At 47.7% G+C, this 14830-nt stretch overlaps 1 protein-coding gene across 4 annotated transcripts in view; it reads right to left on the bottom strand.

Annotated features, from left to right (window-relative positions):
• Window positions 1-14830, bottom strand: part of ECI2 (enoyl-CoA delta isomerase 2) — a 20426-nt gene continuing 5596 nt past the window's right edge. For 2 of the 4 annotated variants that reach the window (XM_032462427.1, XM_032462430.1), the window contains exons 5-11: window positions 12568-12637; window positions 8087-8189; window positions 7230-7350; window positions 3082-3171; window positions 2099-2203; window positions 1598-1741; window positions 4-672 (exon numbers count right to left, since the gene is read on the bottom strand). In XM_032462427.1, coding sequence (XP_032318318.1) covers window positions 517-672; window positions 1598-1741; window positions 2099-2203; window positions 3082-3171; window positions 7230-7350; window positions 8087-8189; window positions 12568-12637 — 789 coding nt within the window. In that variant the 3' untranslated portion in view covers window positions 4-516. Of the gene's footprint in view, window positions 673-792; window positions 937-1597; window positions 1742-2098; window positions 2204-3081; window positions 3172-7229; window positions 7351-8086; window positions 8190-12567; window positions 12638-14830 lie in introns of those variants that run through there. The other 2 variants (XM_032462428.1, XM_032462429.1) reach the window with 2 other exon arrangements.

Here is a 14830-nt window from a genome sequence, read left to right on the forward strand (position 1 = left end):
TTCTCCTTCGTGCCTTTTTATTAGATTATGGTTTGGGGTGGGGGAGAGAGATGAAACTAAGATGATTTATTCTGTAGGAACACTACCCCTTTGGTTTGCTGCCCTGCAGATGGCTGAAAAAGAACATGGGGCCCACCGAAGACCTGGACTCGGTCACCCGGAGGCTGGTGGTGTTTGGGCCCATCAAGTCGGTGACCCTGTGTGGACGGCAGAGCGCGGTCGTGGTGTTCGAGGACACGGTCTCGGCCTGTCAGGCCACGAACGCTTTCCAGAACAGGGCCCCGGGCACGATGCTTCAGTGCTCCTGGCAACAGCGGTTCATGCGGAGAGACGTAAGGCTCCCTGCGACCCAAAATGCCTACGAAAATCCTTAAAGTTCATCTTCACATGGTTCTTTATTCAGCAGGGCCCTAGGCGGGTACACCCATCACAAGCTACATCCTAGCACTCCAAAAGGCACAGGGGGGCTCACTTAGTTCAGAACTGGAAATCGGAGACAGGAGCCCCTCCGGCCACTCAGAGCTTCCCCCTCCTGGACAAGAAGCGCACGACAGCGCTGGTGCACTCCTCGGACAGCCAGCGCTGCTGCAGGGCCCCGCACTCCTCGGCGTTGACGGCGTGCAGCCGCTCCCTCCCCTTGCTTCTCATCACCTCCCTGGAAGTTCTCACGGCCTGAAAAACCAAAAGCAGCCAGAAGGTTAAGAGGAACTCTCATAGGAGTGGGGTTATCCTGCCATCCTGATTCCTGTCTCCCTTGTTCATTTAATCCTGTTACCTGAAGAACGTGTGCCCACAAGACGGGGCTTCTCAGCTCTCAATGCACGCACCATGGTGGGGGGCGCGGGGACACGCGGCTCGTGAGCACACATCTCTAAGAAGCTGCGCGTAGAAATTGAAGTTTCTGGGGGAGGGGACAGCTCCGTGGTGGCCTGAGTGCTGAGAATGCACGAGGTCCTGGGTTCAGTCCTCAGTACCCCCATTAAATAAATAAATAAACCTAACCACCAGCCCCCCGAAAAAAAAAAAGAAATTAAAGCTTCTGGTTCTAGGACCACTCCAAGCAGTAGGAATATGAGGTACTCAGCAGCTCTCACATACAAAACCAGAAGTGCTGCCTGGTAAGAGCGTCAGCCAGCCTGTCTGGCATGCCGGCAAGTGCCGCCCATCCCCCTCCGCAGAGGCAAGCCCAGGAAGGGCTGCCCCTCTGTTTTCACAGCACAGAAACGGAAGGCCTCTCCGCTAAGTTTTATAAAGATCAGTATTTCTAGCAACTGTTACGGCCACATTTAATCAGAAATGTAGACGTGCTTAAAGCCACCAAGATATATTTTGGTTTCATTTATTTTTTAAAAGAATTTTTGAAACATTTGTTCGATGAACCTATATTTTATTTTTAAATTTTTGGTTTGTTTGTTAATGGAGGGACTGGGGATTGAACCCGGGACCTTGTGCATGCTGAGCACGCGCTCTTCCCCTGAGCTATACCCACCCCCCACCCCTGTCCCTGTCTTGATTTTAAATTGCTTGCTATCCTAAGGCAGGTAAATTATTTCCATGTCTCTTATGAGTTAAAAAACAACAACAACCAAATACTAACGTTTGGAGGGAGCTTAGTGTAGGCCCTCAGCCTGGTCCAAACTTCCTTCTGAAAAGTGCTGTCAGGAAAGACTTCGGTCACAAGTCCTTGAGCACAGGCTTCCTGAGCTGTCAGCTTCCGCCCAAAAATGAGCATCTCTGCTGCCTGAGGGGAAAAGCAAGATTGAGACGTTAACGCAAGGAAACGAGGCCTCCAGGTCCGCGGGGAAATTCACTCCTGGTCTTTGAGGTTGCCAGTACTTCTCCGTAAGGGAGAAGCCAGGTCCCACAGGCAGTGATCTGCAGACTGTCTTCGAGGCTTTCTAAGTTTGCAGAGGTTGCTGCTTCTGTGTTTGTCAGTGTCGGGGGGGGGGGGGGGGGGGGGAGAAGGAGCCTTGCGGAATCAGATGCTGATTCTACAGCACAGGGCAGCTGTGAGCTTCTGTTTTATACACTATAAACAATTGTCTTAAAAAGGGAAAAAAACAGAGAAAAATCACGGTCACAGGCAATGCTAACTAACCTTCAGAAACACCAGCTGTCCAAGTCCCCTCCCCTGGAGACTCACGGTGGCCTGGCTCTGACAGCCGCCTTCCCCTGCACGGCTGCCCACTTTGGTCCTACTCAACTGAAGGAAAGCGAGGAAGAGCAAGGCTCAGTGCCTGACAGGACGGGGCCCCAAGCGGCGATGCTTCCCCACGTCTGCCACGTCTCTTCCGCGGAAGCAAAGACTGTCTCACAGCCAAATGCTCTAAGCCTTAGACTTGGTTCTGCCCAACTTTTCAAAGTTAAAATCAGTGTCACAGTTCAGGGTATGTGGCAGAATAAACAGATTTCATATATATATATATATATATATTCACATATACATTATATTTACATATATATTTGAATACATATATATATTTACTATGAAAACCTAACAGCAGAGAACAGAGGCGCACCTCCCACTCCCCTCTTCTGGGTCTCGGAGAATGTTTGCTAAACCTTTCCCTGGGCCCTGGCTCTCGGTCTTGCCATGGTCCCCTGGGGTCACACACACAGAGGGGGGGCAGTAGGTCCCGGTAACAACAGGGATGGGGTGGGGAGGGTATAGCTCAGTGCTAGAGCGCGTGCTAAGACAGCTCGAGGCCCTGGGTTCTACCCCCAGCACCTCCATTAAAAAAAAAAAACTAGAAAAAACAGCAGGGTCAGACCTGAGTGGCCACAGCACCACTCGGGAGGACTTCCCGCCCCGTTTGACAGGCTGGTGACAGGCTGGACGCGCTGTGATCACCAGGCAAACCAGCCCTGAGAGCAAACCCCAGTCTGAGGGCTGCAGAGTTCCTAATTCCCTCCTGCCTCATTTCCCAAGCCTGGGTCCCCGACGTTTAGAACACTCAGACTCGGTGAGTAAGTAATTCCGTCTCTTCTGTCTGCGTGACAGGGGAAGAACAGAGTGTGGGGGTTGCTTTTGGAACAGAGGTGACTTATTAACATTCATTTGTAAGGCTTCCAAAAGATTACCTTGCTGGGGCCCATCATCTTCGGAAAGGTGTAGGAGGAGCAGCCTTCCGGACTCAGGCCCAGGGGGCCGAACGGAGTGTGAAACGTTGCCTTTCAGGAGGAAAACACGAGAAGAGAGAATCACTTCATACATCAGTTCAAAAAAATCACTACTTGTCTATATCCTTGTTAACACTTAATTGAAGAACAGGAAAAACAATTATTGCTGTGGCTTGACTACACAGGCAGACCTGGGTTTACCGTGCTTCGCAGACGGCACGCTTTTCACAAACTGAAGCCTTGCGGCGACCCTGTGTCAAGCAAGCCTATCAGTGCCGTTTTCCCAACAGCATTATTTTTAAATTAAAGCTGTTTTTTAATGTCTAGTGGTTTTCTTAGACATGACGCGATCGCACACTTAACAGACTGCAGCATAACGCAAACATCACGCCGTATGTACCGGGAAACCACAAAACTCCCACGACGCACTTCACTGCGACGACGTGCTTTGCCCGCGACGCGACACCCCGAGGTCTGCCCGTGTGCGCACAAGATCCGCCCTCTCACAGCACGAGGTGTGCGGAGTTTTAACAGGTGCATTCGGTTGCGTGCGCGCCGCCATCGCCAAGATACAGGCTAGTTCCGTCCCCCCGAAGTTCCCTTGCGCTGCGTTCAGTCAATCTGCTCCTTTTAACCCCTAAACAGCCACTCAACTGTTTTCTGTTCCTGGTTTTGCCTCTTCCAGAATGTTCCATACATGGAATCATACATTCTGTTGCCCTTTGTCCTTCTGTGGGCTTCTGTCCCTGAGTCACCAAGTTGTTGCATTAGGGTTTGTTCCCCGTTCTTTCTGAGCAGTAGTCCACTGCACGAATGTGTCACAACTTATCCATTCACCACTGTGGTATTTCTAGTATTTTGTATGTTAAGAATAAGGTTATTATGAATATATGTTTTCAACTCTTTTGGGTAAATACCTAGGGGTGGAATTGCTGGGCTGTGCAGGAAACGTGTGGATTAACTGTTTAAGTAGTTGCCAAACTACCATCCAAGGAGGCGCACCATTTAACAGTCCTGCCGGCAGTGCCTTACTTCCAACTGCTCCACATCCTCCCCAAACCTTTTTATTACGTCTTTTACATTTTTTTTGCGGGGGTGGTGGTGGTGGTGATGTTTACTTATTTATCTATTTTTAGAGGAGGGACTGGGGATGGAGCCCAGGACCTTGTGTATGCTAAGCATGTGCTCTACCACTGAGCTATACCCTCCCCGCCAGTCTTTTAAATTGTAACCACCAGTTGGTGTGCAGTTGTGTCTCGCTGTGGTTTTAAACTGCACTTCCCTCACACTAAGGATGGGAGCATCTTTTCATGTGCTTACCAGCCATTTGCACGTCTTCTTTGGTGAAGAAGCTTACAATACTTCGCCCACTTTTAAAAAATTGGATTAGCTGTCTTTATGATTGAGTTGTAAGAGTTCTTTGTATACCCCGTTTGCAAGTCCTTTCCTTAAGGGTGTCTCTCTCACGTGCATTTAAGAGTCATTTACGCTTTATTTTCTGTGGGCTACTCATTCCTCTGAACTGCTCAACTTTGTATCAAGTTGTTGATCCATCACGTCACAGACATATTTAAATCTCAGATTAGCCTCTATTATGTGAGCTGAAAACTACTTCCCCAATCTGTCATTTGTCTTAATTTTGCCCCAGTTTTTTGATCAGCTTTAAATGTCAGAAACTACTTTAATATTGTTACTTAGAATATAGTCATTTTCAGCTTTTTTCTAGATCTCAGAAATATTTTGTTTCTTGATGAATGAAAAATTCTTACAAAAGGAAGTTAGCTTATAACTGACGGTTCTGCAAACAGAATATCGAGACTTCATTTCCCATCACCACACCTGGTGTTACTTTTCATGAATGTTGTTAGAAGACGTACATACATAATGTAGGAAGCATATACAGTAAAATAATAAAAATGTAAACAGTCATTAATGTCACCTATTGTCTCTTTTCCCCCTAAAAGAAAACTTTGAGGAAATGTACTGTGAAGTCTTAGCCTAAGGAACAGAAACAGAAAACTGAAAAAAAAAAAAAAAAAAAAAAAAAAAAAAAAAAGCCAACCCTGGTAAGGAGCCACAAGCAGGTGTGTACCAAGCTGCTAACGAGCAGCATTTAACTTGTGTATAGACATTATTATAAACAGCTAGCCTATTTTAAGAAACAGAGCAGTAGGTGTAATTAAGGGTCAGACTGGCGTCAGGCTCCCTGGTGGCCCTGGCGTTCCTTGACCTCCCTGGACCACAGGCCCCCCTGTGCAGAACAGGGACGGGAGCGCCTGTCTCACGGGGCAGTGACGCGGGCACGCCCTGAACACGTTCAGTGCACGTCACCTCAGTGCCTGCCACGCAGCGCGCACCCAAATATTTATCGTTTTTATGATTTCCGCCTTTCTACTGACCCAAAGAGGACATGTGCCAATTAGTGACAAAAGCTAATAAGGATTCATTATTGCCCACAGTGAAGAAGAATTTCGGCACATGGGTTAAATGTTAACCCTCATTTACTACAGTATTTATTCATGAAGCCGGGAATGATAAATCCTATAAAAGCAATTCTTCTCCACAGCTTCTTTCTTCTGTGTCTTTCCCTGATTTTAAATTGACCTTTGGTTTAATTCAGTTGTGTGAACTCTTAGCAGTGGTCACTAATTGTCAGATTTTTCCTTTGGGCCAAATCTTTTGAGCATTTAAAAAAATATATTTTAAGTACATACATATCTTCCTCGTCTCAATTTTAATTCAAATTCTATCATAAGATGGAAGTCCTAGAAGTCTTTAAAAAGACAATGTATACGACTCCCTTTTTGAATTCAGTGGGAGAGTCAGGATAAGAGTCCAGTGTGATGGCATCTGGCCTCCAAGCACTAAGACTGAGGCCTCCCAGCCCAGCTCAGGACCTCCCGACCCCACCCCGGTTCAAAGCAGCTCACTTCACTGATCATTTAACATACAGAATGTGACCAAAGACTACTAATTTCTGCTTTTGAGAGGAAACTTCCATCCTATAAAGGTTAGGTAGCCCCACATCGAGAATCCCATTTGCTACTTTTGTGGAAAAGTTATTTAGTAACAAGAGTTAGATCTGACAACACGGCCGATCTGACTGAATGGGACCCAGTGAAAGACGAACCAAAAAAGTTAAGGACCCTAATATAGGGTCCTACTAGTGGAGGGAATGCCTCCGAACAAAAGCAGGGACCTCTTCAGCGGGGAAAACCACACGCTCCCTGCCCGGCTCACGTGAGCCAGTTCCACGAGGCAAAAGTGAGAGTCACTCTAGGCGCCATTAACCCTGAGAGGTGGTTCTTAGTCCTGCAGCAAAGGTTCGAGGGCAAGAGCTCCAAGACAAATGTTCGTCACGTCTTTGTTTACGGTGACAAAAGCTGGAAATACCCTAGTGTGCCAGTGTCAGGGACTGGTGAAATTAGATAAATTGCCCAAATGGTAGCACTGCTTGTCTCTGAATGGTGAGGTGCGAGTGACTCTCCAATTGACCCACTTTTCTTTGTACTTTTCCATATTTTTCAAAATTTTATTTTCTACGACATGTATTTGCTATGACATGTATTCGTGCATGGAGGATGAATAGAAATTAAAATCTAGTTAATTCGATGGTGAACAGGAGGCAAGGAACTTCTCCGAGCTTTGGTTTGCTTACCTGCAAAGGAGGGAGTGAGAATACATAATGCCTGGAAGTCCTTTTGTATTCTAGAATTAAATTCCAGAACTCATCTAGTTGGAAAAAATGATCAAATAACTCATCTGCAGAACCTCCAAAGCTGCTGTCCACACCCCCATGCCAGTAACGAGCTTTCGAGGACTCCTGACTATTTGGGAATAAAATGGAGTAACTGCTGTGTAACAGGAATAGAATACAGAATGAAGGCGCTGGGGTGATGCTCACAATGCTGGTGTTTAGGAAAACTCAGGTTAATAGTGAAAGGAAAATAAAACGAATTGAATTAGACTCATTCTCTGGGAAATACGTAACCGCAGTCCACTCTACCGCGAACCGCCCGTCATCAGCCTGCTGCTCGCAGCAGCAAAGGAGAATTCAGAGGATCTCATTCTTACCCATATGACGTCTGAACTTCTGGGAGCGGACTCACCCTGTCTGATGCGTACACGAGGTCAAACAGGCCGAGAAGGGTGACGGAGATGCCCACGGCTGGGCCGTTGACCACTGCGACCAGAGGCTTAGGAAAATCTATGAAACAGTCTACAAATTCCCTATGGACATGGAAAGATAAAAGTATGTGTAAACGTTTCTAAGGATCATTCCTCAAGTGCAGGCGACATGGGGCGAGTCTGAGATCACACCCTTTTCTGGCCAGGCCAGGCCTCCGCATCGCCCAGCAGGGCCTCCCTGTCTCGCCACCTCCCTGGCCTCCCACACCAGACCCCTCCAGGACCCCATCTAGTGGCACTGAAGGGACACTCACAGAGTCCCCCAGGTGCACCCTGGTTCAGGCCGTGTGTGGCAGGCAGCGCGGTCTGCGCCGTGAGTCCCATCTACTACAGACTCAGAAGTGAGGCCGGCTGCCTGAGCACGTGCCGTGTCGCAGCTCGGCGGGGACAGATCAGAGTGTCAGAGAGAAGCCTTCGTGTCCTCTGTGTTTGCTGAGAGGACTTCAAGTCTCCTCTTCCCCCAGCCATGGGAGTCATGCTCTCCTCTGGCTGGGAGAAAACTGGCTGAATTTCTGTGCCTCAATAGCAAAGAACCATGTTTACTTTGATGCTTTCCCACCAAGTCTCGTGCGGAGCAGCAGGGAGAAGGGGTGACAGGAGTTACAGGGATGAGGCGGACGCCCACCCATTGACAGGAGCAGCCTGGACAAACAGGCTCGTCCAAAGTCACGGCTGACAGTGCTGACGCGCGAGGGGCTGTTTGTTTCCCTTCTGCTCGGCTGCCTCCCACGCTGATGAACAAGGATAAGCCTCCGGGACAAGCGGACGCCCCTCCTACCTCAGCAGAATGGCGTTAGTCCTGGCTTTCTCCTCCGGCCCTTCGGGGGGGATGTCAGTGAAGTTGGTCAGGTCATTCCCACTGCAGTAATACTCACCGTTTCCTGCAAACAGAGTCCATGAGTCACCACTCATCCGTCCTGCTGCTCCTGCCACGAGCCAAGCCCGGTGCTGCGCTCAGCAAACACCCTGGTGAACCAGCTACGGCCCCTGCCCTGACGCCCACACTAGGGCATCAGCTGGACCTGGACTGAAACACACGTAACTAAGTGTGCGCAATGCAGCCGATACCCAAGGGGGTACCCGAGGACAGGAGAGCGTGCAGCGGGGTTGGCTCGCATCGGGGAGTTTGGGGAGGAGCTTGGCTAGAGGAGGGACAGCTGAACTCAGATGTGAAGGATGGGCAGGTGAGACAGAAAAAGGGAGTGAAGTAAAAAACAAGGACCTGCTTGTCCAGCACAGGGAACTCTATTCAATACCTGGTAATAACCTGTAATGGAAAAGAATCTAAAAAGGAGCAGATACACATAAAACTGCATCCCTGTGCTGCACACCAGAACTCACACAACCCTGTACATCAACCAGACTTCAAAAAAAAGGAAAAGAAAAAGGAAGTGGGGACAATATTCATGCAGAGGCGACAGCATGTGCCAAGGCCCTGGGGAAGGGGGACCCCAGTGTATGAGGGGCTGAAAGCACCATGGAGCTGGAGCAGAAGGGACCACGTGGGGCTTCATGGTCCAAGCTCTGTCTTTTTAAATTGAAGTACAGTCAATCACAGTGTGTCAGTTCCTGGTGTGCAGCACAATGTCCCAGTCATGCATGTACATACATGTATTTGTTTTCATGTTCTTTTCCATTTAAGGTTATTACAAGACATTGAACACAGTTCCCTGTAGAAGCTCTGTCTTGATTCTAAGAGCCATGGAAGGTGTTTTGCTTTGTGTTAAAGCATGCTTTACATACACTAAAATGACCAGTTTTAAACACTCGGCTCAGTGAGTTCTGATTATAAAGACCCTGCACGTGCTCTCCACCCAGAACCAGCCCCAGCCCCTCCATCCCCCCGGCTCTCGCACCCCTCACCAGCCAGGCCTCCCCACCTCACCGCCAGGCGATTGCTTTCTGCCCTCAATCACCACGCGTTAGTCTTGCCTATTTCAGAATGTGACCAAGGTGGAACCACACGCTATGTGCCCCTATGGGTCTGTAAGCTTTTGCTAAATCAAGTTCTAAAGATTCACCCGTGTTCCTGTCTCATTTTTTTCACTCCTGTTTATCACTAGTAGCATTCCACTGTATGAACAGTCAGCAATTTGTTTATTTGCCCATCTGTTAACACACACGCTGAGTTGTTACCAGCTTTTGGCTACTGTAAATCAGGCTGCCACGAGTTCCCGAAGAGCGGCTCTGTGGACATAATGCTTAACTTCTCCCGAGGGCCTGCCTGGAGTGGCCAGGCAGGCCACCAAGCGCATGTGCATTTAACTCCACAAGCTACCGAGCAACTCTCCGAAGTGCTCTCACGTGGGAGATGTGCAAGGGGTCCAGTTACTTCACGTCGCCACCAGTGTTGGCATCTTCTGAATGGATTTTAGCCGTTCTGGTGGGTGGAACACCTCACTGTAGTTTGGGTTGGCATTTCTTTGCTGACTGGTGGCACTGAGCCCCTTTCCATGTGTTTACTGGCAGTTCACATACCTTCTCTTCTGAAGTGTCCGAGTCTTTTCTCCAGCTTTGAAATCTGGTTGCTCATCTTACTAATTTTCAGGGGCTCCTCATGCATTCTGGATTTCAGTCCTTAATCAGATTTACATACGGCAGCTTCTTTTTTCCTAGCTGGGGTTTGTATATTTATTTTCTCACTCTTGCCTTTTGATAAGCAAACATTTTACATTTTGATGAAGTCTAATTTGTCAATCATTTCTTTTACGGTTAATGCATCTGTCTTGCGCAAGAAGCCTCTGCTTCCCCCAAGGCCACAGAGCAGTCTATGTTTTCTCCCAGAAGCTCTCTGTTTCTGGATTTTATGCTTAAATAACTTTTAAAGCCCATGCAGGGTGTGCGATGTGACTGAAGACCACCTTCCCTCACGTGGATATTTAGTGGCTCTGGCATCATTTATGAAAAGAGCTTTCTCTCCCCACTCAATTGTCCTGCTGTCACTGAAGAGTTTTAAATGGGCGAGGAATAAGATTTTTATTTGGAGAAAGATAACACTGGATGTAGAGAGGAGACTGGACTGGGCACGGGGGGGTGTCAGCAGCCAACGGGACCAGACAGACCAAGGAGCCCACGGAAGCCAGCACCAGAGGCAGAGACAGAGGGCCGAGTCCAGAGACGTGAGGTGAATGGGATTGGAGGGGACATGGGAGGTGAGGGAAGGACAGGCGTCAATACTGAATGTTAGGATTCTGGTCTCCACAGCAGGGTAGATACGGAGCAACCACCGTGACATGGAAACTGAAGAGGGTCGAGAGACAGAGATGGAGGAGGAGACACCAGGAGGGAGTGCCAGGTGGGGGACTAGCCAGGAGCCCCGTGGAGGGTCCCGCATTGGAGATGCAGACGAGGGAATCACTGGCCTGCGGGCTTTTGGGGGAGGGTGGGCGTGGATGACAGGGGGCCAGGGAGAGCACTGAGTGAGGACAGAAGACTGCCCAGGGCTGAGCCTTCAGGAACTCACCTACTGGTTGGCCACACGGAGGAAGAGTCTGCAGAGGAGGTCAGAGAGGGCGGCCAGAGACAGGAGAACAAGGGCGGAGGAGGGGGACCGTGGGGGAGACACGCTGGTGCCCTGGGAGAGCAAGGTTCACCAAGGAGGGAGAGGCAGACGAGGCCTGGCACGTGTCCCTGGTCTGATGATACAAAGCTCAGTGGGAACCCACGCAAAGGGCAGAGGAACACACCGGAATGGGCTCAAGGGCAAGTTTCAAAGGAAAAACCCTGAGCACGTGTTTGTGGTCTGGCTCGAGATAGCTGTATCTGGGGCGCTGAGGAACAACGAGCTACGTACGACTGAGCTAGGATTTGTACATGATAAGTCTCTTCCTTAAGTTTTTCCCTGTGCTTCTGCCAGATGAGAGCAGTGTCATAAACAGTACTTTCAGGAATTTCATGAACAATGAGACTTCTTCTCCAAACTAAGAGCTGAGCTGTCCTGTGGAAGTGGCTCAAAACAGAAGCGATGGGCGACAGAGAGTGACCGGGCAGGGTTCAGGAGACAATGCAAGCGGAAACCGCAACCACTAAAGAAACGGCGCTACCAGGAGCGGTGGAAGGGGGAAGGGGCAGTGCTGAGAAGGCGACCAGGGACTCGAGAGAACTGAGCAGAACACACGAAAAACAGAAGAGTTAAGAAGTCAGAGAAAATAACAGATAATGGTCCTAGCAGACCAGACGTTTCTTTTTCAAAATCAGAATTTTTCAAAGAGATCAACTGAAACAAAAATATTCAGAGATATTATCAAAGAAAACTTCCAACAATGTCTTCATAATCTGTTTAAAAAGGATATGTTATTTCCTAGGAAAAAGTGATAAAGAATGGAAAAGTACCCCATGGTCTTCTGGGGGGAAAAAATGACCTTATGAGGGTGCTAAAAACAAAATTAACGGTAGCCTCGAACTTCTCGCCAGCAACATCTGATGCTAGAAGACAACGGAGCTCTATTTAATAGACTCTAAACTTGGAAGAGAGGTTTGAGGTGGAATTCACACTAACTTCCTTGCCTTTCACAGGGGCAACTACAGTGCAAAGGGAGTAACGTACGACAAATGCTGATGGGTACCACATAGGCCTATAAAAGTAATTACTAAAAGCAGTTAAAAAAAAAACACTTCCAAACCATGAGAAATAAAACACACAAAGCGAAACAAGAAAAACACAGACCAGGAAGTGAAAAATAACAATCAAAGGAAGCACTACAAACAGAAAGCACGTAAGACGCTCGAACTACGATGTGCCGCAGCTGTCACGTACGTGAGTCCAGGCAGGTAAGCGCTCCTTTACAAGAAAACTCAGACTGGACCGCAGGGGCGAGACCCAACCATGTGCTGTACGAGACACAGCCGGTAAGACGTGATTCAGAGGCATAATGTTAGTAGTGAGGTATTAAGAGGCATCAATTCTACCATCATTTTGTCAAAGGTGGCTATAATTTGAAATTTTGCTAACTTAGAAAAGCATCAAATGGTATCTCATCATTTTGATTTATGTTTGTGGTTATTAATCTGGTTGCGTTTTCCTGGACTTTCTCATATAAACTGCCTATTCATTTCACCAATTCATCTAGTAGGTCTCAGTACTTTCCTTAGCAATTTGTACCTGCTTTTTACATGATAAAGATATCAATCCTCTACCATACTTTTTACATACTTCAGAATTAGAGTGCCTCAGTACTGGAAAAGATCTTAGAACTTATTTACTCGTGGGAAAAGCCCCCAAACAGAGATTTAATTAAGAAACCCAAGAACATATCTTACCTGTTAGAACAGTCAGGACCGAGTCGTCCTTGCTGGCAGCCTGAAGTGCAAGCATGATATCTTGATACATCTAAGTGACAGGGGGAGGAGGAGGGAAAAGAAAAAAACTCTGAAAACAATGACCATCACCCGGTGGATCCCAGATGAAGCCCACTTTCTGTAAGGTGCTAAACACACTGACTGTATTTACAGAACCCAAAGGGCAGCCCAAGACACCACAAAGACTTCCAGTGCTCCCCCAATCACCTGATGTGTGTGATGCACCAAGTGCGGAATACCAGACGCTGGGGAACACGTCCACTTTTCCCCAAACGTGAACAAGTAAGACACAGTCCCTGAGCTTCTGGAATGAACAAAGGTGGGTAGCTCTAAAACGGGTATAAAGCATAAAGCAGCAGAAAGCTCAGAGGAGGCATTGGTCCTTTCCTGGGAGGGTAGGATGCGGGGTGCCCAGAGAAAGATTTCCCCAGAGCAGTCTTCCACCTGGGACGTCGAGAGACAGCAGGCGTGTGGCAGGCAGTCCGGGAATGTTAATGAGAGTCAGAGGCCGGATTCTGTCAAGAACAGCGGACCCAGTATTTTAAATCAGCAATGTCTCTGAAAATCCTGGATGTGCAGCTGGTATAGCTTTTAATGCATTTAAAATCGAGGCAGCTTCTACCTTAGGTGAGACTTCAGTGCGGGAGAGGGTGATGGAAGGCTGGCATTTACAGATACACGTTCTTGATTGAAAAAATAATGTATGAGCAAAGGGGAAGTCGTTTCCACTGAGAGAGGGAGCAAGGAGCTAATCCCACTATTAACTACAGTTACAACGACACCGCAGGACGGGGTGACAGTTTAAGAGCCTGGATGCGGAGATGGGAGAGATCAGGGCTCCGACTCGGGTCTTCCTGTGTACTGGTTATGTGAACTGCAGCGAGCCAGTGCTCAACCTAGTCATTCTCTTGTTAAGTAGTAGTAACAGTGGCTCCTTGCGGGGATTAAAGAGACCCCCAATCCCCCGTCTAGAAAGTACTGACACGCCCGAGGCACTCGGCGAAGCGAACTTGTTACTGTTACCATCACCATCACATAGAAGTGAGTCAGGAGGAAAGGAAACAAACGCTTTGTTAACTGAACAGCACACAGCCAACTTCATGGAATTCTTATTTAAGACAAAAGTTAGCATACTTTTCCTACCACAATAGAGATGATAAACCCAGAGAAAGGAGGTTCAGCACTCTTGACTCTGACCCCCCAATTCAGCACCAAGCACCCAATTAATTCCCTATTATTTTTCTTTCAAGGGGAAAGAGTTGAAGTGGCTATTTTTTTTTTAAACTGTGAGTCATTAAAAAAATACGAGGTATAGACATTTAACATTTGTTTCAGGTGGACAGCATGATTTGGTAATTGTATGCACTGCGAAATGATGACAGTAAGTCAAATTAACACCCGTCACCACACAGCTACAATTTTTTTCTTGTGGCAAGAAGTTATAAGATTGATTCTCTTAGCACTTTTCAAGCAGGCAATACGGTATTACTAACTCTAGTTGCCGTGCTGTCTAGGACTGATTTATTTTATAATTGGAAGTTTGTACATTTTGCCCCCGCCCCACCTCTGCCAACCACCCATCTGTTGTTCTCCATATTTTTAAGTGAGATCATATGGTGTTTGTCTTTTCTGAGTTCACTAAAAGGCAGCAATGCCCTCAAGGTTCATCCATGTTGTCACCAATGGCAAGATTTCATTCTTTTTTATGGCTGAATAGTATTCCACTTTGTGTGCATGAATACGTGTGTAAACCTGTGTGCGTATCACATGTCCTTTGTCCAGTCATCCACCGATGGACACTTAGGTTGCTGGAGTGGCTGTTTTTATTGTTGTTCGTTCTAGTTCAAGGACAGATTCGCAGACTCCTGCTGCCTGTGGGAAGCAGCCCCCTCAAGCAGAGCTGGATTATGATCCATTTAAGTCCTTCTCTGCTTCTTCCTTCCACATGCACAAGATACGGCTCCATGTGAGTAGACTAGTGCTCACTCTCAAGCCCAAATGACACGAAGATACTCCCGGGGTGTCAATGCCAACCTTAGAGACCCTCTGTGTATATTCTGTAACAGCAACGTGGGTCTCATTTACATTTAAGCCCTTTATCTGTGCTTCCATCATTAGGAAAGTTGCAGTGCCTTCCGGACACATCAAACCTACTTGAAACTCACAAGTTTAAATAACGAATGCCCAACCTGGCTGTACGAAGCAGCCACAATTACTGATCTTC

Source organism: Camelus ferus, chromosome 20, assembly GCF_009834535.1.
Source record: "Camelus ferus isolate YT-003-E chromosome 20, BCGSAC_Cfer_1.0, whole genome shotgun sequence".
NCBI lineage: Eukaryota > Metazoa > Chordata > Mammalia > Artiodactyla > Camelidae > Camelus > Camelus ferus.